The sequence below is a fragment of the Melitaea cinxia genome, chromosome 19 (genome assembly GCF_905220565.1).
Source record: "Melitaea cinxia chromosome 19, ilMelCinx1.1, whole genome shotgun sequence".
Classification (NCBI taxonomy): domain Eukaryota; kingdom Metazoa; phylum Arthropoda; class Insecta; order Lepidoptera; family Nymphalidae; genus Melitaea; species Melitaea cinxia.
The window spans coordinates 7944244-7970020 of NC_059412.1; the positions used below are offsets into that span (position 1 = coordinate 7944244).

General features: G+C 33.1%; 1 protein-coding gene across 1 annotated transcript; it reads left to right on the plus strand.

The window, feature by feature from the left end:
* Positions 1-1471: 1471 nt before the first annotated feature.
* LOC123662929 (probable cytochrome P450 301a1, mitochondrial) lies at positions 1472-15753 on the plus strand. Its single transcript, XM_045597696.1, has 8 exons — positions 1472-1947; positions 11722-11915; positions 12701-12902; positions 13346-13508; positions 13905-14074; positions 14354-14432; positions 14761-14958; positions 15307-15753. Exons 1-8 carry the CDS (start codon positions 1472-1474, stop codon positions 15418-15420), a joined length of 1596 nt encoding a protein of 531 aa, XP_045453652.1. The 3' UTR covers positions 15421-15753.
* Positions 15754-25777: the final 10024 nt, after the last annotated feature.

A 25777-nucleotide genomic window follows, 5' to 3' on the forward strand; every position in this document is an offset into this window, starting at 1 on the left:
GGAGAGCACGTTAAGCCGTCGGTCCCGGTTGTTATCAAGTACACCTGATAGCGATCGTTACTCATAGTAGAGAATATATCCGCCAACCCGCATTGGAGCAGCGTGGTGGATTAAGCTCTGATCCTTCTCCTATATGGGGAAAGAGGCCTATGCCCAGTAGTGGGATATTACAGGCTGAAGCGTAGTCATGTTTGACAACAGCTGGAAAAAGATGCATACATTTTTCTGACTATTTTCTGACTTTATTGCCTTTTGGATCTTTTTATTCGAAAAAGACGTAATGAATATATTTATAAAATAAAAATAAAAAAGGTTAATAGCTTAACATAATAAGATTGTGTTTCTCGGTGGATATAATTTAATTCGTTGATAAAACATGTTAGTCAAAAGACAAAATCAGCAGTGCTATGTTTTTGTTATAATTTTTTATTAATTATTATTTTGTTGTGCGGAAATCTGCATGTTTCGAAAAAAAGAGGTATAGTATATATGTACTTAATTCAGAAATTCCGAAGTAATACAGCGTTGTGACTTAAATTTAATAGGTAGCATTTCATTAGAAAATTCCGGCTATCTAGTCAAAAATATAACTTTTTTTAAATACTAATGTTTACTAAAATGTTAACTAATACTAAAAACAAAAGTTTTTTTAAATGTTTTTTCGTATAACAAAATATAAATACATAAATAAGTTTAAGCAACTTAATGTTTGTTTTAGGTAACTGCCGACTGATAGAGTATTTTTTAGAAAATATGCATAATATACGCAATCTTATAGATAAACTACATGTTATTATTAAATTGGCGTCCGTCCATTTAGGGTCATATAGAGATAGGTACATGGATGAGCCAAACGGATTCGGATTTGGAATACAGAAACATACTAGGGATAGTTCAAAAGAGAAATTTTAATTTGCTTAAATACATTTTTGCGATGTTTAGCATTTTTGGCGATTTTTTTGGAATTTACTCTAAATTAGATTTAGTGTCCAAACGGACCTCAATTTTGGATTCAGCACATCGAAATATATAAACCTAGGTAGGTCTTGTCATATGTAGAGAGCATTTTTTAATGGGCTTGTGTAATTAATTTTATTGTTTATTAATTGGTGTCGTAGAATTTTTGGATTATCAATTTGTCGGTTTGTGGATTGTTTTGTAAAAAATCAACACAATACTTTTTTCCTATTGTTGCGTTTTTACCTGTTAAAAAATTTCGTAATTTTCTAAAAAAAAAAAAAGAAAAATATAGCAAATTCTTATGTGAGCCTTGTGCTTGCTTCCTTTCCAACATAAAATGTGAATTATTTGCAAGCGTATATGTAATTAAAAAGCGTACACTTAAAAAAAGTAAAAGAGAACGTAAGCGAGATCGACGTCCGTGACTGCGATATACAGAGCAACGGTAAATGTGCGATCTCTGAGCCAAAACGAACCGAGCTAACCAGTCATCGATGCGGCCTTAACCGCCATGGGCCGCTCGCTGCATTTTTTATCGTCGTACACACGACCGTTTGCAATTAAAAATTCCCGCCAAGCAACAACGGGATGTCCCTTTTCAAAGCGACAACGCTCCCAAGTAGCACCAGCTGCTTCCCTAAGCGAGGAGATGTTCGCAAATGCGAAACCCTACTCCGCAGTCCCCGGTCCTAAACCTATCCCTATCCTTGGTAATACGTGGCGAATGGTACCAGTTATCGGACAGTACGATATTTCGGAATTCGCGAAAGTGACCAAGTTGTTTTTAGAGAAATATGGCCGTATTGTTCGGTTGGGTGGTTTGATCGGAAGGCCGGATTTGCTGTTTGTGTATGATGCTGATGAAATTGAGAGGATGTACAGGAGGGAGGGACCCACACCCTTCAGGCCAGCTATGCCGTGTCTCGTGAAATATAAATCGGAGGTCCGTAAGGATTTCTTTGGTGATCTGCCTGGCGTTGTTGGAGTGTAAGTTAATATAATTAGGTAATTCATTAAAAAAAATAATAATAATGATTTAAGTTTTATTAATTGCATGTATTGTGTGTTACGAGGCTTCATTACAAATGACCTAAATAATTATAATATAGGTTTCATTAACAGTTTTTGATATTCAAAATGACAAGTTTCCCATAAAATTACATCTTGCACTTTCTCTTATAAGAGATTTATTTTTAGTTTAGCGAAACTAAAAAAAAATTTCGAATGAGGATTTGAGTGAAAGTTGTTTTAGTTTCATAAGTACTAGCGAAGGCTTCTCGTATTTTATAGAACTTAAAAAACAATTAGAAAAATTCTTTTCCCTGTAACATTTTATTGATAAAAGATATCTCAATAAACAGTTCGAAACATGGTGAAAACGTGTACAAGGCTTAGTTTGTAATATACGCCGAAAACTTTCGTAAAAACTTGAAGTATTGTATTAAGACAAAGGAATAAGCTTTGCATTCCGAGTCTCTTAGTTTTAGGGAAAATATCCGCTAAGCCTTTATAGAGCACCTTGGTTGATAAAGATCTAACCCTTTTATCCACATAACAAGAAATAAGTTAACTGTAAATATGTAGACTGTTACGATATAATACTGCCATATAAGTTAAGTATGTAGTATAAAAATCTAATAAGCCATTAAAGAAGTGGCCAAGATATAATGCTGCTCTGGTGAATTGAGTGCTATTAAGAAAAAAAAAAAACAAACAAAAGGCGACAGTCTTGGGGAAAGCAATTTTCGTGACCTTTAGCGAGAGTAAAATATAACTGGTTTTAAAAAACTAAACCTAGTATATCCTTTGTAAGAAGATCCGTGTAAACTAAATCATATAGAATCCTTAATTTAACTAAATATTTACCTTTTATTTACTTGTATCTTGTATCTGTATGTATTGTCTGGAATAAAAGACTAAACAGCCAAGTCCGCCCACTATCAGTTTGTACAACTATCTTTAAGCTATGTAAGAGTATTTGTAGTGTACAATAAAGTATAACATAAATAAATATTTAATAATATTATGTATATATTTTACAACTAGCTGTGCCCGCTGTGTGGTTACGGCATCAAAGAATATAGCCATCCCCTCTCTTCCCGTGGGTGTCGTAAGAGGCGACTAAGGGATAACACAGTTCCACTACTACCTTGGAACTTAAAAACCCGACCGATGGCGGGATAACCATACAACTGCTGACTTTAAAATACGCAGGCCGAAGACGGGCAGCAGTGCCTTCGGTGCGACAAAGCCAGCCCTGCGGTCATCAACCCGCCTGCCCAGCGTGGTGACTATGGGCAAAAAACATGAGTTCAAGCCATTTTTGGCGTGAACTTGTGGAGGCCTATGTCCAGTAGTGGACTTCGAAAGGCTGCTGTGATTATGAGCTGTGCCCGCGACTTTGTCCATGTAGAAATTAACAAAAAAGGGTATTTGTTTAGTTCGTAGAGTTATAAAATAAATTTTCCAAAATACAAGTAGCCTAAGTTACTCCTTATTACATCAGCTATCAGCCAGTAAAAGTCCATTCAAAATCGGCCCAGCTGTTTGAGAGATTAGCCGGAACAAATAAACAGACAGACAGACAAACAGACAACAATTTTAATAAATGTTGTGTTGGAATTTGTACCGTGTATATATCCATATACATTTAGTAAAAAGCGGTTATTTTAATATTACAAACAGACACTCCAATTTTATTTATTTGTATAGATATATAGATTAATTTATCATAAATGGAAATACTATCATATACGGACGGATAGTAGCATTAAATATTTTTTTATACAACGAGATCAGTAACCGATTACCGTAGCCTGTCGACGCAGGCGTTGCCGACCCTACCCGCAATCCCCTATCTCCAGGAGCTTTGGTTACCTAACTCACCACGTGAACACTACACTGCTTGCAGTATTATTTAGCTGTGATCTTCTGTAAGGTCGATGTACTTCCCCAGTCAAGCTGCTCCAGATTTTGAGCAGGATATTTCCTGCTGTGCCCCATGTGTGCCCTGTGTGACATATCTCAGTTAACACCGACATTTTCAGTGAATCTCATCGATTGGTATATAAACTCTACTCTAAATAATTGTTTGTCAAATAATATTCATCTATTTATTTATTTAGTTACTCGATTAGAACTACGACAGTGAGATAAAAAATAAACATGATATGAAAAGTATTAATTATGACTTCAAAAAAAAAAAATTAATTATTCAATATTTAATATAATAAATAATTAATTTTGGCTAATTATTTCAAAGTAATAAAGCATATCAATGTTTTACCTTTGGCCTAGTAAATGTTTGGTTTGTCATGCATAATATGAGCCGAGGACGTACTCGTAACTTAGACCTAGGCAGTGGACTGTGATGCAATAGATTTTGTAATGCACCTAGGATTAAGTAGGTAAATATCAGTAATTTATTATGTAGTACGCGTTTGTTTATAATAGTGGTCAACATTATTGCTTAACATAAATATATAAAAAAGTAAAAGTTAAAAAGTAAAATAAATTATGCAAGGTATAATTAGGCAAGTTATATATGTAAAAATAAATTCAGAACCTAAAACTTTTTTAAAATTTAGAGAGCTTACTGGCTAGTATTTTCAAAATATTTTTTTTTTAAATATTGTTCCGTGAATACTAAGGTTGTATATATATATGCGATGCCATTATTATGCTGCTAAAAACGGCCATTCACCTTACGTTACGAATCATGTCGCGAATTCATGAATTTGAATGTATGTCACGTTTTGAAACTAAAATTTTAGTTTATATCCGTGATAGATACCGTACGTTCATTTCCTTTAAGATGGGTCTAATTGGTCTTAAAATAGCTTAGCTTATTTGTTGTTAATGATAGTGAATTAACTTTATTTGAGATAAACATTGTTTACAGATACGACTACATACAAGAAAAGAGAAAAAACAAAAAGTAAAGTGTTACACTAAAAAATATGAAAAGACACCCGAAAAATTATACTTAATTTCAAAGACATTAATTGTAATTATGTAAAAATATTTCATTAAAGTTAACTAAATAAACTATTAAGTTTTCAGGCAGTCTATATAAATATTTCAGTAAGCTGTAAGTGAATAGATGGTTTAATTCACACGAATTTGTAAACATTCAAAGTCACGTCATATAATATTTCGCACTTGAAGTGTGCTAAAATATACGGTAATGAATATCACTGCCATGCTGAACTCCATTGTCATATCATTTAACACTTTAAGATGACAATATACATTCGTGTGACATAATTGTACTTAACATCATTGCTGTGAATTCCCATTTGATTCATAGTTACCGAGAGTTTCTGATATGACTTGGTAATGAAGGCGTTATTTTTAGATATTGAACTGTTATTAACTGTGTATTTAGAAATATATGTTTTGGCGTAGTGGTTATAATAACTGGTTGATGCATCAGTAGACACGGTCTTGATTTCCCATGGCAAAGATTTGTATGTTAATAATAATATATTCTTTATTGTACACCAAAATACAAAGGCGATCTTATCGCTGAAGTGCGATTTCTTCCAGATAACCTTTGGGCACAGGACATGATATAGTAGTGACGGATAGGAAGTGTACAATATTCTTAAGGATGACTAACGATGTTGAGCGCATACACGAAATGTTTGTCTTGTAACGCCTCAAATATTCAGAATTTTATTTTTACATTCGTTTCGTCTACCTTCTATCGTTAAAAACATCGAAACAAATTAAAGAGAGGTCAGGTAAAGGAGTGGATTCTGATGAGATGTCACTCGTATTTTAAATCGTTGTCTGTCTCTGTCATCGTAATTACGAATTCTCTGACCCTGTTTAGTTGACTGATATTACGAGTAAATATCTATAGATATGATAATATGTCGTCAAAGTGTTGGAATAACGTTATTAAATTAATTTCTTATGTTTAAATTAATGAATACATTTTGAGGACGAATTAGAAAGTTAAAAAAAAATACAAAATATAGCGGTGTAATTATATACTAATGTTATTAGCAAGGATTTCTGTATGAAAGTAATAGAGTTGAAAATTATATGCCCGAATAAATCTATTATTTTATTTTGAATATGTTGTAGAAGAAAGTATCTTTATTAGTCATTTTGAAGTTTATATGATAGCAACACTACTTTATTATTTAAAAAAAAAGCACAATTGTTTCAATCTTATTCAACAAAATAAAGAAAATTTACTTAATGAACTAAAACACTTATAACCAAAAATATTAACCTCTTTTCCTTTCTAAATTATTCAGTTGCATACCCTAAGACCACCTTAGCCTGTCTCAAAATCCTCTTTGTCCAATTTCAAGTTAGTAGCACAAAAAATTAGAAACTTTTAGAATATCTTTCGAGACCCCTTAGAACTTTTTAATATGGTCCTGTTGCAACATTTCTTCAGAATAGTTCTTTGTAGACGTTTAAAGATCGTTTTAAGATTGTAACATAAAGAATGAAGGACTTTCACACAAAGTTTTAAAAACTTTAGACCCCTTTAATCCGGCCCTATCAAAAAATCTGTTCTTAGCGGGCTCCCTGCCATATTTTATCTTTATGCGTCCAGCGGTTTACGAGATTTCGTGATGAGTTAACTACCTAATGATTTTATATATATATAAGATATAACGTCACGTTAAATCGTGTTCTTTCGCTACATTCGCTATGTGGACATAATAAGTTCCACCGGTTTTTCTTAAGTAGGATACGTGAAAGAATTTTAAATAATATAGTCACCTTGGAGAGACCTACATTTAACATAAACCTTATATTAAAGGGCATAAGATGCTTATTTTATTAATATTTCTGTTTTATTAGAAAATATCGGCATAACAGGTGCAAGTCGGTTATAATGGCCTTTCTCAAAAACGTAACAATCGACTCATTTTATTGCAAGATCATTACCGTTTTAAATGTTTTTTTTTTTTTTATTTAACTCTAGAAGAAAAGTGAGTTCTTACATCCAGTATTTTAATGCAAATTAAAATAGCTTTTTAAATTATATTATTCAAGTGCATACCTTTATATATGATTTGATACAATGTAACTATTACTTATGCTGGACATGTTTGAAAACTCCTGATATTTCGGCGACGTTAGAGATGGCCATAGGCAATTACTGTAAATTGTAAAAACTGTTATTGTAAAAAAAGTGTCTACAGATTAAAATGAAATTAGTCTCAACTGTTAATATGTCTGTACGACATACCTGAGAAGTAGGGCGAAGCGAAAGCACCTTACCTATGTGTGCGTTATGACGTGATCTGCATACATACATACAAACATACCTACACACACACTCGAATAGAATCTCTCGTTTGTGGTTTCCGGTTGTTTTCTAGAGGACAATGGGTTTTACTACTTTATTTGAATTATAATCAAATATTATTTTAAGTTCATCATTACAGCCTATACAGTCCACTGCTGGACATAGGCCTCCACAAGTTTACGCCAAAAATAACGTGAACTCATGTGTTTTGCCCATAGTCACCACGCTGGGCAGGCGGGTTGGTGACCGCAGTACTGGCTTTGTCGCACCGAAGACGCTGCTGCCCGTCTTCGGCCTGTGTATTTCAAAGCCAGCAGTTGGATGGTTATCCCGCCATCGGTCGGCTTCTTAAGTTCCAAGGTGGTTGTGGAACCTTGTTATCCCTTAGTCGCCTCTTACGACACCCACGGGAAGAGAGGGGGTGGCTAAATTCTTTAGTGCCGTAGCCACACAGCACGTATTTTAAGTTACATTGACAGAAAAAAAAGCGCGCCATTAAGCACTCGAGGATAAAAATTTAATTACAACTTTTTTTTGTTTCAAAACTAGTACTAAAAAAAATTATTTCGAAAAATCTTGACAGTATAAAAACCAATTAATTTATCTAAAATCGTTTTAATGAGGGATATTTTGAGTAACATTACACGTTATACTAAACACAAAGTATTGGTTGAGCCTTTTTTACTTCTGCAACCCATTGACTTTTGGAGTGAAATGAGTTTTTCCGAAAAAAAAAAAATGAAAATAAAAACTTAAATCTTTGTTTTAGAATATTTTATGCACATATGTAGGGATATAATTATTTTTACATACTACTTAAGACTGTACTTAGCACTGAATAATGAATACTCGTTCTTAGAACCAGCATCATCATACGTTTAGCAAACAGCATTACAAATAGACTTTGCTTCGTATTCTATTTGCACAAATTACTTGTCTTGCAAACTATTGGATGGGTAAAGCAATTTGTGAAGATTTTGAATAGATATAATAAAACACATTTACACAATTTTATCTAACAAATTACTGACTATACTGTAATTTGTGACTTTTATATAAGATCATGATATGAGACAAAAAATGTATCTATTGACTGATTAGTTTTTATTTGTAGTAGATTTGATTGGTAGTTTTAACTGTGATAAAGTCCAATTAATATTAGAGTTACAGATATAAAATTTTTTGAGTTTTCACTTACATAAAAAAGTATAATAATGATACTATTTTTTATATTAGGTGTTAGATAGTTTTACAGCGTAGCTAACATCCGCAACACTGGTATCGCATCACATTCATTCAACTCAGTAACATTTACAAATGTAAGTTAGTAGATCGTGTTGCATTGTCTCACGACAGACAAGCGGCCAATCGTGGCAAAGCTGTTTCTATTTTCATTCCGAGTGCGATTTCTTCATAGTAATGCGAATTGTATACATTTTATTATCATTAAAAGGATCTGGATTGTTTGTTAATATATGTGTATAAAAATGGTTTTTATGTTTTTATTTTAATTATTACACGATACTCTATAGGATTATTTTATAGGAGGATTTATGAGCATAATCAAACTGTGAATGACCTTTCTCCTTATGTTTTCTCTGAGCGCTATAATTTGGAGGCTTTCAAAAGTCGAGTGTACCTGTAGATATTTATCACTTAAAGGCCGGAAATGCACTTACAACTGCTTTAATGATATCGTCGGGTGACGGTAGCTATTAAGCATCAGATGGGTTTTTCTGCTCGTTTGCGCCCTTTATCATAGAAAAATCTACCTCAACTCAACTACCTGTTACAGACAAGAGTTACTTATTTAACTAAATTAGTTTGATTCTAAGACTGAAATTAATTGCTTTGACTGAATTATAGAATGTAATATTTATCTAGTACTAGTTAGTCTTTCGTAATTAATATTTGTTGTATTAATGAATTACTTTTAATTACTTTTCACATTTTCTTATAAAATAAATGAATGAAATTCATACAGTACATACAAATATCTACATTCCATTGCTGGCGATAGGCCTCCCCAAGTTCGCGCCAAATATCCCGGTTTTCCGCAATCCTTATCCAGCCTTCACCGGCAATTTTACGAAGATCGTCATTGTAATACATACAAATGTTAATTGTAAAAGAATATCCTGTCATTATGATACATTTAACCTCTGAATCTCAGTAGATAGGTGGTGTAGGTAGGTGGTAGTGGTTGTCGATTTCGTGATGCAACGAAACCTTGATTTTAAAAGTGTGTTAATGATGCTTCATTGTCGCAAGCGTGAGATTCGTTGATCTTACAAAATATGGTAATGATTTATACAGCTTTGTACTCCAAGAACACCTTATATATCGAAATATAAAATTTCTATATAAGTACACATAATATAATTAATTACTATGCTATGAGCAGACTACCTATACGTATACAAAGCTCAATATTTTTTTTCAGTCGAATCCCTACATCTTGAATTTCGTGCATTCAAACAAATAAAATATACCGTATATGTTTTCGTAGTTATTTTTTTTTTGACAGTATTTGAAAAATATGATAAATCTATAATATATATAAAAGCGAAAGGTCACTCACTCATCACGAAATCTCCGAAACTATAACACCTACAAACTTGAAATTTGGCAAGTAGGTTCCTTATAAGACGTAAGCATCCGCTAAGAACGGATTTCACGAAACTCGCCCCCTAAGGGGGTAAAACGGGGGGTGGAAGTTTGTATGAAAGTCCTATGTTTTTGAAGTTAGAGACTTGAAATTTAAAATGTAAGCTCTATAGATGGTGAAAAGGTGTCCAAATAACATATCTTTAGAAATCAACCCCCTTTTGGGGTTAAAACGGGGGATGGTACGCTGACTCACTCATCGCGAAATCTCCGAAACTATAATAGCTACAAACTTGAAATTTAGCAGGTAGGCTCCTTATAGGTTGTAGACATTCGATAAGAACGGATTTTACGAAACTCGACCCCTAAGGGGGTAAAACGGGGGTTGGAAGTTTGTGTGAAAGTCCCATGTTTTTGAAGTAAGAGACTTCAAATTTAAAATGTATGCCTTATAGATGATGAGAAGGTGTCCAAATAATGTGTCTTTAGAAATCAACTGCCTTTTGGGGTTAAAACGGGGGATGGTAGGTTTACTCGCTCATCACGAAATCTCCGAAACTATAACACCTACAAACTTGAAATTTGGCGGATAGGCTCCTTTTAGGGTTTAAACATTCGCTAAGAATGAGTTTTACGAAATTCGACCTTTAAGGGGGTAAAACGGGGGTTGGAAGTTTGTATGAAAGTCCTATGTTTTTGAAGTAAGAGACTTGAAATTTAAAATGTACTTTCTTTAGATAGTGAGAAGGTGTACAAATAATGTATCTTTAGAAATCAACTCCTTTTTGGGGTTAAAACGGGGAATGGTAGGTTGACTCCCTCATTACAAAATCTTCGAAACTATAACAGCTACAAACTTGAAATTTGGCAAGTAGGTTCCTTATAGGGCGTAAATATTCGCTAAGAGTTGATTTTATGAAACTCGACCCTTAAAGGGCTAAAACGGGGGTCGGAAGTTTGAATGAAAGTCTTATGTTTTAGAAGTAAGAGACTTGAAATTTAAAATATATGCTCTATAGATGGTGAGGAGGTGTCCAAATAATGCATCGTAATCTATATATATAAAAGAGAAAGGTCAGTGACTCACTCATCACGAGAACTCAAAAACCGCTGGATGGTCTATCCATCCAGGTTGGACAAAGATAAAGTTTGGCAGGGATGTAGATTATAGTTAGCAGACGTCCGCTAAGAACGGATTTTACGATATTCCATCGCTAAGGGGGTTTAATTGGGGTTGATAGTTTGTATGAAACATAAACAGCCTGAAAATAAAACCAAAAATGTGGTGTATGAGGTGAGATGTGGTGAGAGGTTTTATAAAAATAACTATTAAATTATACTAAACTGTGCCTTTTAAAAGTTACTCAGTTTGATAAGCATTTCAAGTGACTGAAATAAAAAAATAATTTGCGTTAAACATCTTAATAGTAATACATATCTTCATAACCACGAGGACGTAATCGCGGGCAACAGTTAGTGTATTATAATAATGAGTGTATGTGATCGATTCGCCCAAAATTTACTGAACGGATTTTCATGCGGTTTCAACATTGTAGAGAGGGCTCCACCATTGGCAAGAGGAAGGTTTACGGAACGGCTAAGCCGATTTTGATGAGAGTTTCACTGGAAGTTTGCCGGCAAAACTTTGTGACACACTAATTTCAACGCGGGCGAAGCCGCGGGCACAGCTAGTATTGAAATAAAATTATAAAGACCAACTCATTCATTAGTCATTAATTAAATCTCGAAACGTAAAATTTGCCATTATTAATCTCTTTAATAATTATTTTCTAGGTAAGAGGAATAGATAGTGGACGTGTACAGCTGTTTTATTGCTATAATTAAATTGATTATTGTATAATTTTTTATTTCAGTCATGGGGAAAAATGGAGGCAATTCCGTTCAAAGGTTCAGAGACCAATTTTACAACCGCAGACAGTTAAGAAATATGTATCTCCAATCGAAATGGTGACGGAAGATTTCATCAGGTACATGGAAAATGCTAGAGATGATAATGGTGATCTACCACATGAGTTCGACAATGATATACATAGATGGTCACTGGAATGTAAGAGAATTTTATCCACTTACTCAATTGTAGCTGTATTTTTTTATTATAAATCCTTATTTTTCATTTGGGTTCAAAATTTTTAATGATTTATGGTTTTGATGTAAACTATGTAATTGATATTTTGTTTGAAATAAGCACATTATTTTGCTAGTTTGTTAATAATATTTATATTTTTTTTTTAATAATTTGCAAAGTAACATGAATGGGTTAGTGATTTCATAATCATGTATTAAACATTATATTACATAATATATTAGTTACATTTAGTCAAACATACATTTTAGACATCATTCGAATTTGGGTTGTCGGATATGTTCCCTACTATGAGTAACGATCGCTATCAGGTGTACATGATAACAACCGGGATCGACGGCTTAACGTGCTCTCTGAGGCACGGTGGGGAGACTCACAAGGACTGCATAAACACCCAGACCACGGCAAACATCTGTATGGCAAAACAAATGTTTGTCATGTGCGGGGATCGAACCCGCAACCGCCAGCGCAACAGGTACAATCCATGGCTGTAACCGTTGCGCCAACGCGTCGTCATACAAATAGACATCAAACAAATAGACGAGTTGGTACGTAATGACGACATACATACATGTACAATTTTAGTAAACGCCACACCCACGCTCCTTGTAAATGGACAGAAATGCCGAAACCCATAAAAAAACACCGTGTCATGTAGCTGTGACATATAAAATATATTTGAAAACACTAACTGCAAAGGTTTAAATTTTTTAAAATCCATGTCAATTAATACATATCTTTATTTTAAGGTATCGGTCGAGTGGCTCTGGACACTCGACTAGGCTGTCTTTCCCCCAACGTCACCAGTGACTCGGAACCTCAGCGGATAATTGATGCTGCTAAATATGCTCTAAGGAATGTAGCCGTACTCGAATTGAAAGCGCCTTACTGGAGATACTTCCCAACTCCGCTTTGGACCAAATACGTCAATAACATGAACTTCTTTGTTGAGTAAGTAGCTCTTTTTTTATTTATACAATTAAGTCGGCAAATAAGTGTTTGATCTACCTGATGGTAAGCAGTTACTGCGTCTTAGATGCCTGCAATACCAGAAACAAAGCAAATACTTTCTGACCCCACCCCCCCAAGAGCTCTGCCCAAATGACTCACCACACAATCACAACACTACCTGAAAGCAGTATTCTATCTTCTGTAAGGTATTATAACTATACCGTAATAAGTTTGACCAAAAAACATATTTTATTTTTGATTATATGAATAACAGAGATAATCAAAAGAGAAGAAGTTAAATTATTGGACAAGACTCATAACTTGATTTGAAAAAACGATTATTTCTATTGATATGTTATTAATAATTTAGTAGACCATCATTTTATTATAAACTGGAACATCAATATTATGTTATAATATAAGCTATTTTTTATTTAACACAGATTATGCTCGCGATACATAAACGAAGCCTTGGAAAGGTTGAAGAGCAAGAAGGTGACATCAGAGAACGACCTTTCTCTACTAGAAAGAGTTCTGCAGAGTGAGGGAGACCCTAAGATTGCAACTATCATGGCTCTTGATCTTATCCTTGTTGGAATTGATACGGTATTTAAATATTTGAGTTGTTTGACATAATGATACAATACATATAATAAGTAGCTAGGTCCAGAATAAACATTTATGTGGGCTTAACGCTGGATTTAATTGCAAGTGGTTCACACATATTAAATGAAATTTTGACAATTTTTAAACGGTAACGGTTTTTCGCAAAAAGCTCATTCTAAATCTGTTGAGCCTTTATCATTAACTATAAGCATAATAAAGATCTGTGCTTACCTGCATACACACGTACTGGACAACGATGATTCCAAACTGTTTCTAAGGTTCAACAAAATAAATTTTAATTTAATTATAATACTTAATCAAGCTTTGTTAAATAATTAAAATTTCAAAACAACTTTTAGAAGTAAAAATGAGTTTATATTAGTAATTTTATTTCAGATATCAATGGCAGTATGTTCAATTCTCTACCAAGCAGCAACAAGATTGAAGCAGCAAGACAAAATGGCGGAGGAAATAAGACGAGTGCTACCAGATCCAAGCAAACCTCTTACTTACGCTGATTTAGACAAACTGCACTATACTAAGGCTTTCGTTAGAGAAGTTTTCAGGTTTGTTGTAAACTTTTCATATTTTTAACAGCTGAAGGTATCTTTGTCCAGCAAATGAAAATGCTTAGAAAACATAAATTTCTCCTTTATTTTCTTATATGACTTTATTTACAAATAAAATTAAATTAAAATGGAAAATAAGAAACTTGTATGGTTTCCAATAGTCTTGTTAGATTCGTCAGTAACTCATCGTAAATAAAATATACTAAAAATCTATTTCTACTTCTTTTTATACATATAAAAGAGATAATTATGATTAATTTCATTTTTTTACTCCAGAATGTACTCAACAGTAATTGGAAATGGTAGAACGCTTCAAGAAGACGATATTATTTGTGGATATCATATTCCAAAAGGCGTAAGTATAAAACAAATTACTTTGTTAATTGTTACATAGAAGCCACGTAAGTAATTTTTTAAAAAGAAAAGTAGTACTACAATATTGCTTATTATTAACTATAAAAAGCAAGACACTTTTTATGATTTTCTGCTTATTGTTTTTGGTATCAGGATAAACTTACTCCATTTTATCCCTTAAATAGTCAGTTAACATCTCATGACAACTCAATGTAGCTTAAACAGAGCGAGATTTAGGTAGAGATGAAAGCATATCCAAATTTCATCTATTTGTGTATGTGTCAGCTGTAAGTTACTTTAAAAACATGTATGTAAATAAATTTATACAGGTTCAAGTGGTATTCCCAACGATAGTCACAGGCAACATGAAGCAGTTCGTCGCCAATCCCGAAGAGTTTAGACCGGAACGATGGCTAGAAACCGATGGTAGACTACACTCCTTCGCTTCCTTACCTTATGGTTTCGGAGCCAGGATCTGTTTGGGAAGGCGATTTGCTGATCTGGAGATCCAAGTACTTTTGGCTAAGGTATTGTTATTTTTACGAATGTGTATCGTATTTGGTCTGTTATTAGATATAACTATTGATACTACAATAAACTTTCTATGAAGTATTTGCAATTGGTACTTCTATGAGAATTTTTTGTCTTTAACAACCGACTTGCAAAAAAAAGATGAGGTTCTCAATTAGATTATTTTTTTTACTAGAAAAAAAAGGATTTATATCCATTTATAAACTAAAATAAACATTGAAATAGATTTGTTGCTTTTATCATTTCTGTCTTCTTTCACAAATCGACTTTATTGTTTATTTCATCATTTTTTTAAGAAGTTGTTCTATGTAAATTATCGACAAATTATTTATTTTTATTTCCAGTTATTACGCCGTTATCGTCTAGAATACCACCACGAACCACTGAAGTATGCTGTCACATTCATGTATGCTCCCGATGGACCTCTGCGTCTGAGAATGTTGGAGAGATCAACATAGGGGAAGGTTAAAGAAATAACATAAGGTTTTAACATTTCTATACACAATGTTAGACTGATCTAGTTTCGAAATGCGAGTATATTGAAAAAAAGTTTATATTTCGTATTATGGATTTTGATCTATTTTTCGGAATGGTTATATTCTTTGTGATTTCCTGCCATCTGAGATTCTGTAACGAAAAGCAAATGTATTATTTTTATTACACAGATTCTACTTGGTCAAAATATTAGGAAAATTGAAGGTTAAAATTACTCGTGATAGTCGGATTCATAAAACTAATTAGTGCCTGGGTGACCGAGCTTAGCTCGGTATTTTGAGTAAATCGTGTTTTTTGGAAATCATATTTAAATACGAATTATATATTGATATAATATGAATAAAATTTTTCGATTTTACCGACATAATAATAAAAATATGAATTGGTTATTTAAATAAAAAATCACGAGTGCAATTAGAAAAAAAAAAAAATCGATCTCAGACATGGGAATTTGAACCGTGGTCTTCTCGGTCGATCCCGACCGGCCGATTCCTGAGCTATTACAACTTTATTGACAATTGCGAAATTTACCTTCGTATTCAAACGATATTGTAGCCATTTTTTCATTTCCTAAAAACAGGGATAAAACATTTTCTAAAAATGACTCTTAGCTATATCGATTTATCGCCCCCAAAATCCCCTGTATATTAAATTTCATGAAAATCGCTGGAGCCGTTTCCGAGATTATTTATGTATACAAGAATTGCTCGTTGAATAGTATTAGATATATTTTAAATACTAGCTGACTCGGCAAACGTTGTCTTGCCGCTAACGCTATTTAAAAATAGGGGTTGATCGTAGAGGGTTGAAAATTTAGGTTTGTATGTATTTTTTTATGTTGTATCATAAAAAAATAAAAAATAAATGATTAATGAAAAATTAAAAAAAAAATTTAGGGGCGACCCTTAACATTAGGAAAAATAGATGTTGTTCGATTCTCAGAGCTACCCAATATGCACACAAAATTTCATGAGAGTCGGTCAAGCCGTTTCGGAGGAGTTTAACTACAAACACCGCGACACGAGAATTTTATATATTAGATTTGCCTACTAGATAGGTTCGGGATTCGAAAATTAAATATCGTTAAAAAGAGATTAAAATATATATATATATATATATATATATATATATATATATATATATATATATATATATATATATATATATCATCTACATTATTTTCATACTTATATAATTAAGAAGTTTAAGTTACTTTTAAAATTTTATATGTGTATTATAGTTTTTTTTTTTATATATCGAAGAGTACAGCTCAAACCATTAAACATTAATTTGTTGTTATTATATTCAAAATTATTTATCTTTTTATAGAACTCATCTACATTTCATATAGAGTAAGTTTTAAAAAGTCAAGTTTTAATAACTAAACACGAATATATGTACAATAAACTTAAATGTAACAATTTACATTTATATTTTCTGTATGAAATAAAATGTATCATGATCAACAGAATATATTCAATATATAAATAAAAATAAAATATAATATAATATATATAAACAAAAATAATATATTCAACTGTGTTTTTTTTATTACATCCAATACACCACACCAGATTTCAGTCCCTCGTACAGCTAAAATTACATAATTGTATTTAATAACCAACAATCATTTTATCAATAACTCTTTATTTATTATTTAGCGCAACAGAAGAAAAAAATGAAAAGCTGACTTCATCAATTCATTGTTCTTCATTTCTCATCATCTCATCTTCATCAATTTTAGATTTTTTTTCTGTGAGTATAGTATTTTAGGTGGTCTGTGAGTATAGGTTTTTACGATATAAAAATGTGACAAAATTGCTCAGAAGTGCGTAATTGAAAATTTAATTTTTTGATAATTTGCATGACAGGATAGCGTCTGCCAGGTAAGTTACATATATTATATGTTCCTACACTCTTTGAGTTAATAGTATCCCATAGTCCATATGTAATCTATACAAAAAAATAAAATTGGAGTGTCTGTTTGTAATTATAAAATAACCGATTTTTACTAAATGCATATGGATACGGTACATATACCAAAATAACATTTTTTTACAATATCCGTCTGTCTGTCTGTCTGTCTGTCTGTCTGTTTGTTCCGGCTAATCTTTGAAGTGGCTGAACCGATTTTGACTGGACTTTGACTGGCAAATAGTTGATATAGTAAGGAGTAACTTAACCTACTTTTATTTTAGAAATTTATTTATTTTATAACTCTGCGAACTGAAAAATAACTTTATTGTTATATTCCACGCGGACGAAGTCGTGGGCACAGCCAGGTTTAATAATATAACAATATGTAACTGCATTAATATATATCCTTGTATGTGTATACGTATAATGTATATGTAGGTTAATTTAGAGCCAGGAATATTCTTACAATAGGTATAATCGTAGGTATAAATTATTTTGTGTATCTATTTCTTATTTAGCAAACTTTTATGTCTAATTGTACACAGTGCTTAGCATTTTAGAAATTTATGTCGGATGTTTTAACCTTGGTCTATAAATGATATAGAGAGCTTAGTTGTGTGAACAAGGATAGGAAAATAAAGGATTTTAAGAACCTTAAATACGAAATATTTGTTAATATTTTTTTTATGTCGTCTGATAGAAAAATCTAAGTAGAACACACGTATAAATCACTAACCGATGTTTTTACATATAGAATTTGAATTATCGTAAGAATGTCGTAATCAAACACTTTAGTTTGAAAATTGTACGTAAGTTATGTTTTAATTAAAAAAGAATATATATTCGTGGTACACAAAACAAATTATATGAGAAAAAAAAAATTACAAATCGAAATACAAATTTTTTTCTCGCAGCTACCACAACAATTTTCTGACGAGCAAAGTCATAGCTAGTATTTTTATGCCTCTACATGTTAGGCGCTTGTCATACCGGATCTTAAGCACTTTGCGAAATCACCAAGATTCAAGATTTCTAATCGTTTAAGCAACGTCGGAGTCTAATTATGTACCTTAAGCGAGATATTTAAGTTATTTACTCTTTGGCAACACCCGTTCCGTGTACTTACACACGAAAGCTTTGAATTTAACTGTGTAATGATTTTGGCCTGTAAAATTAAATGAAATTACTGTATAAAAAGGTCTAAAAAAACGAAATCTTTGCAATCAAATAGGTATTCTGTATTTGTTTGTATTTAATTAGGGTTTCTTGTTCTTAATATTATATACATAGTAATTTTCTATCGAACTTTTTACTAACAAACAAACTTTTATACTAATATGTGAAACTAATTGAAATAATGAATTTTAATTATTGTCTAATCAACTTTAACTTTTTAGGATTATTAAAAGAAAAATAAGGAAAGGTTTAAATGACATCTTGTTTTTGGTTTTGTATAGGGTTTCATTAGATTGCCTGTAAAATTTAAAGTGATTATTTTTTAACCGACTTCAAAAAAGGAGGAGGTTACTCAATTCGACCGTATATATTTTATGTATGTTCGGAAATAACTTCGTCGTTTATGAACCGATTATAATAATTCTTATTTTGTTGAAAAGGAGATATCGCTAGTGTAGTACCATTATAAGGAAACCAGTATCTGATGATGGGATCCCAGAGTGTACTGGGTGAACGAATTTTGATGATTTTTAATTTAATAGAAAGCCGATGTTTATCATGTGGTTACATTTAAATTTCATCGAGATCTGATTATAACTATTGGAGTAATTTTTGATAAAGCGTATTTACTTGACTATTTTTTCGTCTACCTACGTTGTATTACTTGTCGATATAATTGAAGTCGGTTTTTTTTTCGTTTGCCTGCAAACACAATTATTTAATAAAATTAAGTATTATATTTTAAACTACACTTATATAAAATTTAGAAAATATTCAAAGCACTACAAAGTACTTCTATACAAACTTCAAATTGAGCAGTAAAGGAAAATTAACAAAGAACACGTACATCATAAACGCTTTTCACACATTTATTACAATGTGAAGTCATTGGTAATTTAGACAAGATGTTAATTTGTGAATCTTTCATACACATATTACAAAATTTATGTCTCTGTAAGCTCCACACCTTAGTCGAAGTGTATTTTCTATCAAAGATTTCGTTTGGCATAAAGTTTCATTCGATCTCAGGTGTATCGTTTTTTTTTAAATAAAATAATTGGTATTTTAAGTTTAGAAACTTTTACAGTTTTAAACAGGATTTCGCTGTTTAAGAGCTTTTTTGATGTAAACATTTCGCTCGGAAAATTTATAAATAGGTACATAATATTTGACAGGCCTTATATAGAAATGGGTTCCGGTAAATATTAATAACTATGTAAAAATAGAAATATGCCAAATTATTATTATCGCACTTCCTTCATTACTCAAGGTCGGTACGTAGACGTGTCAATATAAACTTCGTCATTATGTAATTTTCACATCGCCTTGTTTGTGGAATAGTGATAGAGATGAATAAGTAAATCTTGAACTGGTTTTTGCGAACTTATTTATCAAATGTTCTTAAAATGTATGAACAATGGAATAACTGAATTATGAATATTCAGATTGTGGTGATAACCTACTCGTATATCCTATTTCTAATGATATTGTAACAGGTTCGATTTTATACATTGAAGATATTTTGAAAATGTTTTTATTAAAGCATTTGATATGTTCCAGTGTCCAGTGTATATTGTAGTGTTTATTACCAGCAACTGCCTTCTTAATAAGAATGCCACGCTGTTTTACTGCAGTTTTTTCTGAAGTAACGATTGTACTTAAATGCTTATGATATTAACCTTAATTGAACACATTATGTGCTATCTGAGACACGGTGGGTATGCCCATAAGGACAAATACCCAAACTAGACACAAATATTTGTACAATTACAAATATTCATGCTACATAAGTAAGATGTACGATAATGACAAAACACATACACTTTCTACCTTCGTGTATAATGATTATTATTAGCATTGCGGGAAATGAAATGGAAAGTATGTGTTGTATCACACGAAACTGGTTTTTCCTTGATCTAAAAATAATGGTCAAGAATTAAAATTGTTACAGTATGAAATATTTTGGTAGCATTAGAGCCGAGGGTTGACGTAGCGTATAAATTATTAATTAACAAGCATTGGCGTAACGGACCCAGCACTGGTTTGTGGTTGTCGCGTTGGCGGTTGCGGGTTGCCCCGCACATGACAAACCTTTGTATTGGCTATACAGATGTTTGACGTGATATGGGTGTCTGTGCAGTCCTTGTGGGTATCTTCACCGTGCCTTGGAGAGCACTTTAAGACGTAGGTGCCGGTTGTTATCATGTACACCTGATAGCGATCGTTACTCATAGTAGGGAATATATCCGCCAACCCGCATTGGAGTAGCGTGGTGGATTAAGCTCTGATCCTTCTCGTACATGGGGTAAGATGCCTATGCCCAGCAGTGGGATATTACAGGCTGAAACGAAGTAACGTAGATGTACATTTATTTATTTTTTTCAATTTTTTTTTTGTATGAAACGTAAACTTAGCGTAAGTTTAATCTAGCTCTTTTTATTATGTAAAAATTAATAGTATTAATAAAATATGATGTAGTATAAGAAAGTGGTATGCATACTGTCTAGTAATTATAAAGAATAAATCCTTATAATGTAAGGTTTGTTATACTGTCGGTACGCAATATAAATTAAAAATAAATAAAACCAATTACTCGAATTAAGAACCTACTCCGTTTTTAAAATCGGTTAAAAGGTTCGGGTTAAAGATTCATCAAAAGCGGTACACCAGTCTACACAAAAACAAACAATCCAATAATAGCTACGTTTGGGCAAAATATACTTACAAAAGTAAAAATACACAATGACGTGCTATTTACATAAATACACCCGTAAAATAAGCATGACTTGTTTAGCACACATTATGGCATCCTTGATAATGATTTACTAATATTTAGAGTACATAGAATAGTTATAGTTTTTACATATCATTGTGATTCCTTTAAATTTATTACTGCGCAACAGCAACTGCGGACATTTTATAAAATCTTATCTACTAGCTAATTTTAAGACGAAAGAGAATAGGAACTAGGTTTATGTAGATGCACAAAATAACAAATAGTAAATAAACATCTATAACAATCACACATGGTCATCTGTTCCTAAAGTAAGTAACTTAATGATCGTATCATAGGTAACAGCCAACTGATATATGTAGGTACATTTTTTTTATAAATATATTCAAATAAATATAAATAAATATATTACATCAAGACTCGAGGTGGGAATCGAACTCAAAACTCCTGGCGCAGAAAGCAATGTGTTACTGTACACTGCGCCAACGGGCTAGTCAGAAGCGAGTCAATACAATTATATACTTACATACATATTTATAAACGAATAATTTAATAAAAAAGGCAGGCGTGCAAGAGGGAAAGAACAAGAAAAAAATGAGAAAATGCCAAAAATTATGAGTTAAGTTTCTTTGAACAATGTTTTAACCTTATTTTCCATAATCTTATACAATAAAAAAATAACTACATAGTAGTGTTACTTTGTAAATCTCGCAAAAGCCGGCGCCGCCACCGCCAAGCATCAGCTCGGACGAGTATGCTATGTACATAGATTGCTTGCTTCAAATCTTAGATGATATTCAAACACTGTGACCTAAATACGGGTCTATTCATTCGGCCATCCATATACCCATCGGTCACAGGACTGTATCTCTTTAAAAAAGTAATATGAACGACGTTTAAAGCGCTGAGTAGCTTAAACTCTGTGAGACAAGTTAAGAAGAATGTTTCTTATTCTAGTATATTCTACAAATTCTTCTTCACCTACTAGAATTGTTTCGAAATATTAGTAACGTAACATGTACGTATAAGATGAACAACTGCATGTCGATCGTACAACACGAATAGATTGTACGTAATAATGGTAAGCGGGCGTGACAGAGATGATTGGTGCGTGACAGTAATGATTGGAGCGTGACAACAATGGTCAGCGTATGACAGCAATACCCCATTATGAATAGTCAGCGTGATACCTCTCATCCACTACTGACCTTTATCGTATCGAGACGAATTTTATTTTTCTTACGTAAAAAATTGCAATTCTGTTTCAAACTAGTTAGCCCGCTTAGACTTCGTTCTGTCAAAAGTTAATAGTAAAAATTAATATTTTTTATTTTGTTTAATTAAATGATAATAATAATAATAATAAATTAATAATTAATTGATATTAGAATAACCCTAATACGAAAATAGGACATGCAAGCTACAACTAACTTTGTACGTTTTAGCCTGTGTTTACCAAAAACGTGTTGGTTAGGATCAAGTCAAACCTGCAAGAGGCGAGTTTCCTTTTACATAGTCAAGTAAGGGACGCTTTTTAAGTTAAAAAGAGTATTTTATAAGACAAACTTACCTATGATGAACGACCATAGCTTATTGAAGAAAAAAAAAATGGCGGTACAAAGTATGCCGGGTTAGTTAATATTTTAGTATTAAATAAATCCAATATTTTAAAGCTTATTTTTCACTAACTGCCTGGAGAGACTTCGTTCTGTCAATAGTTAATAATATTTTTTTTTTGTATTAAAACCTTCCGTGGGCCTTAAGGAACATACAAAAAATAAATTTGCTGAATTGCTCGAGCCATTCTCGAGTTATGCGCTTAGCAACATTCATTTTTATTTATATGGATTTGAAGATGCCGACAGTCATATTACGTTTACGTCATAACTTATTGGAGCGATACCAACACTTGATTGTGATTTTTTATCTCAACAAAACCTCACCGATTCCGTATAGAAGAAAGAAAGCTGAAGCTGTGAACTAAAACAAAAATTAATTATTCATGAACAGTCGGAGAAATAAAGTATTTCGAATGCTAAGTGACTAATACTTTGAATTGTGGTAGTTTAAACTTACCATTAAAAATATAAATGGGTTTCGCAATCGTAGTATACCGAAAGATTTAGAGTCAGGATTGGGTACCTATAAAATATGTAAAAATATGTATTATCGATGTTCATATTATAGGATTTTTGAATGGCGTAAATATGTCGTTATATTAGAAAGAATTTAAGGTTAAGTGTCTATTAGAATTTTTCCTAATTCGTAAATAGCCCTTCTCTCATTTTAAACTTTATATAAAACCGACCCGCCCCGGCTTCGCACGGTTGCAAAAACTAATAGTGTTCCTCTACTATATTATGCATGTATTATACATATATAAGCCTTCCTCTGGAATCACTCTATATGCTAAAAAATAACTGCATCAAAATCCGTTGCGTATACATGTAAACCTTTCTCTGAAATCATTCTATTTACTAAAGAAAATCGCATCAAAATCCGTTACGTATGTTTAAAGATCTAAGCATACAAACAGCGAGAAGCGACTTTGTTTTATACTATTTAATGATATAAAGTAGCTTATAATTTTTATTTTTGCTTTCATAGTTCTAAACTGAACTAGAACAAGTTCTTTGAACTTGGATAAGCTAATTCAGTCCAGTTATTTTCGAGTAAGCCGTTTGTGAACATAATTATATCGTAAAATTGCATATCAAAAATTTAATACTAAGTTTAAATGATTTTTAAATATTTCATGTGCTCGTACAATAATATCATCGATTTTTATAATAAAATAAAAACATCGTAGTTAAATATTAGTTACTTGTTTTATTTCTTCTTTGATTTGGAATGTTTCGGTTCGGTTCAGTTTTTAGTTACAAGACTATTTGTTTTTCCTAATTATAGACTATGTGTTAGTTTTTCTCGTTTCTTTCTTATAATAATTTTATTTGCTGATATATTTTATACAAGTAAGTATAGTAAGTAAATAATGTCCTTCTTGTTCTTGTGAGTTTATCAAATAAAATATTAGTAGTGTATGCCTGTACCTATCGGTCGCACAGCGGTGATCGGGAGACAACTCGAATGTTCGACTATCTCAGTGAGACGGCTGATATGGTCCAACGTCGGTATCCAGCTGCCCAAATGGTATTTCTGGGGGATTTTAAGGCTCACCACCAGGACTGGCTATTCCCATACCAAAATACCGACCATGCCGGGAGAGAGGCGCTCAAATTTGCCCTGTCGCTAGATCTCACCCAGCTGGTCCAAGAAGCAACACGAGTACCCGACGTTGACGACCACACACCTAATTGTTTGGATCTTCTGATGACAACTGGCCAGACCGGTTCTCGGTATCAATTGCGGCTCCCCTAGGCACATCTGATCACTGTGTGGTAAAGTCAATATCTAACTTTCACCCCCTGGATGCCAGTCCTACCGGAACCAGACGTGTGTGGCGGTATAAGTCGGCAGATTGGGATGAGATGCGACACTTTTTCGCATCGTACCCCTGGCGGAGTACTTACTTTTCTTCGTGTGATCCGTCGAGTTGCGAACAAACAATATCGGGAGTGATACGTCAGGCGATGGAGTACTTCATTCCATTTGCTGACGTATCGCTTGATGTCAGGGTCCCTAGGTGGTACAATGTAGAATGTGCTGAAGCTGCAGCCCGTAAGGACACAGCGTTTGCAGCATGGGCTGAAGCCCGTACCCTTAAATCTCCGGACATAACTACAAAAAAAAAAAGCTTTCAACTCTGCTGCTAAGTCCTACAAAAAGGTTCTCAAAAGGGCTCGTTACAACCGCATTAATCGCATTGGTGCCAAATTAGCTTCCTATCCGTGTGGAAGTAAAGCTTTTTGGTCGCTGTCTAAGTCGGTGGAAATGAATTTTTGCCGTCCCTCGCTGCCTCCTCTGCTGAAGTCAGATGGGTCGCTGGCCATTACTGCGACAGACAAGGCTAACCTTTTAGCAAACCTGTTTGCGGAAAATTCGCACCTTGATGCTGGTAGTGCCTCACCTCCTCGACATCCACCTTCCAACTGCGCTATGTCCGATATATGCATTCACCAAACGGTGGTTTTGAGAGCGCTCCGCAATTTGGATGCGAATAAGGCTAGTGGCCCTGACGGGATACCAGCTAGAGTTCTTAAAACATGTGCTCCTGAGTTGTCTCCGGTTCTAACGCGCTTGTACCGCCTCTCTCTAAAATCAGCTCAGGTTCCTAAAGCTTGGAAGATTGCCAATGTACAACCTGTACCTAAAAAGGGTAGTCGTGCCGATCCGGCTAACTATAGACCAATCGCTATCACCTCCATACTGTGTAAAAGCTTGGAACGCATACTGAACGATAAGCTCCTTGCATACCTCGAATTGAATGACCTCCTGTCTGACCAGCAATACGGTTTCCGCCGTAACAGGTCCACGGGGGATCTTTTAGTGTATGCCTCGCACATCTGGGGCGAAGCCTTGGATAAGCACGGAGA

Bases quoted from the DNA above. Each gene is read 5' to 3' on its own strand.
- LOC123662929 (XM_045597696.1), top strand. From the start codon at position 1,472: ATGGGCCGCTCGCTGCATTTTTTATCGTCGTACACACGACCGTTTGCA. The intron at 13,509-13,904 runs GTATTTAAATAT...ATTTTATTTCAG, and splicing joins TCCTTGTTGGAATTGATACG to ATATCAATGGCAGTATGTTC. The intron at 14,433-14,760 runs GTAAGTATAAAA...AAATTTATACAG, and splicing joins GATATCATATTCCAAAAGGC to GTTCAAGTGGTATTCCCAAC.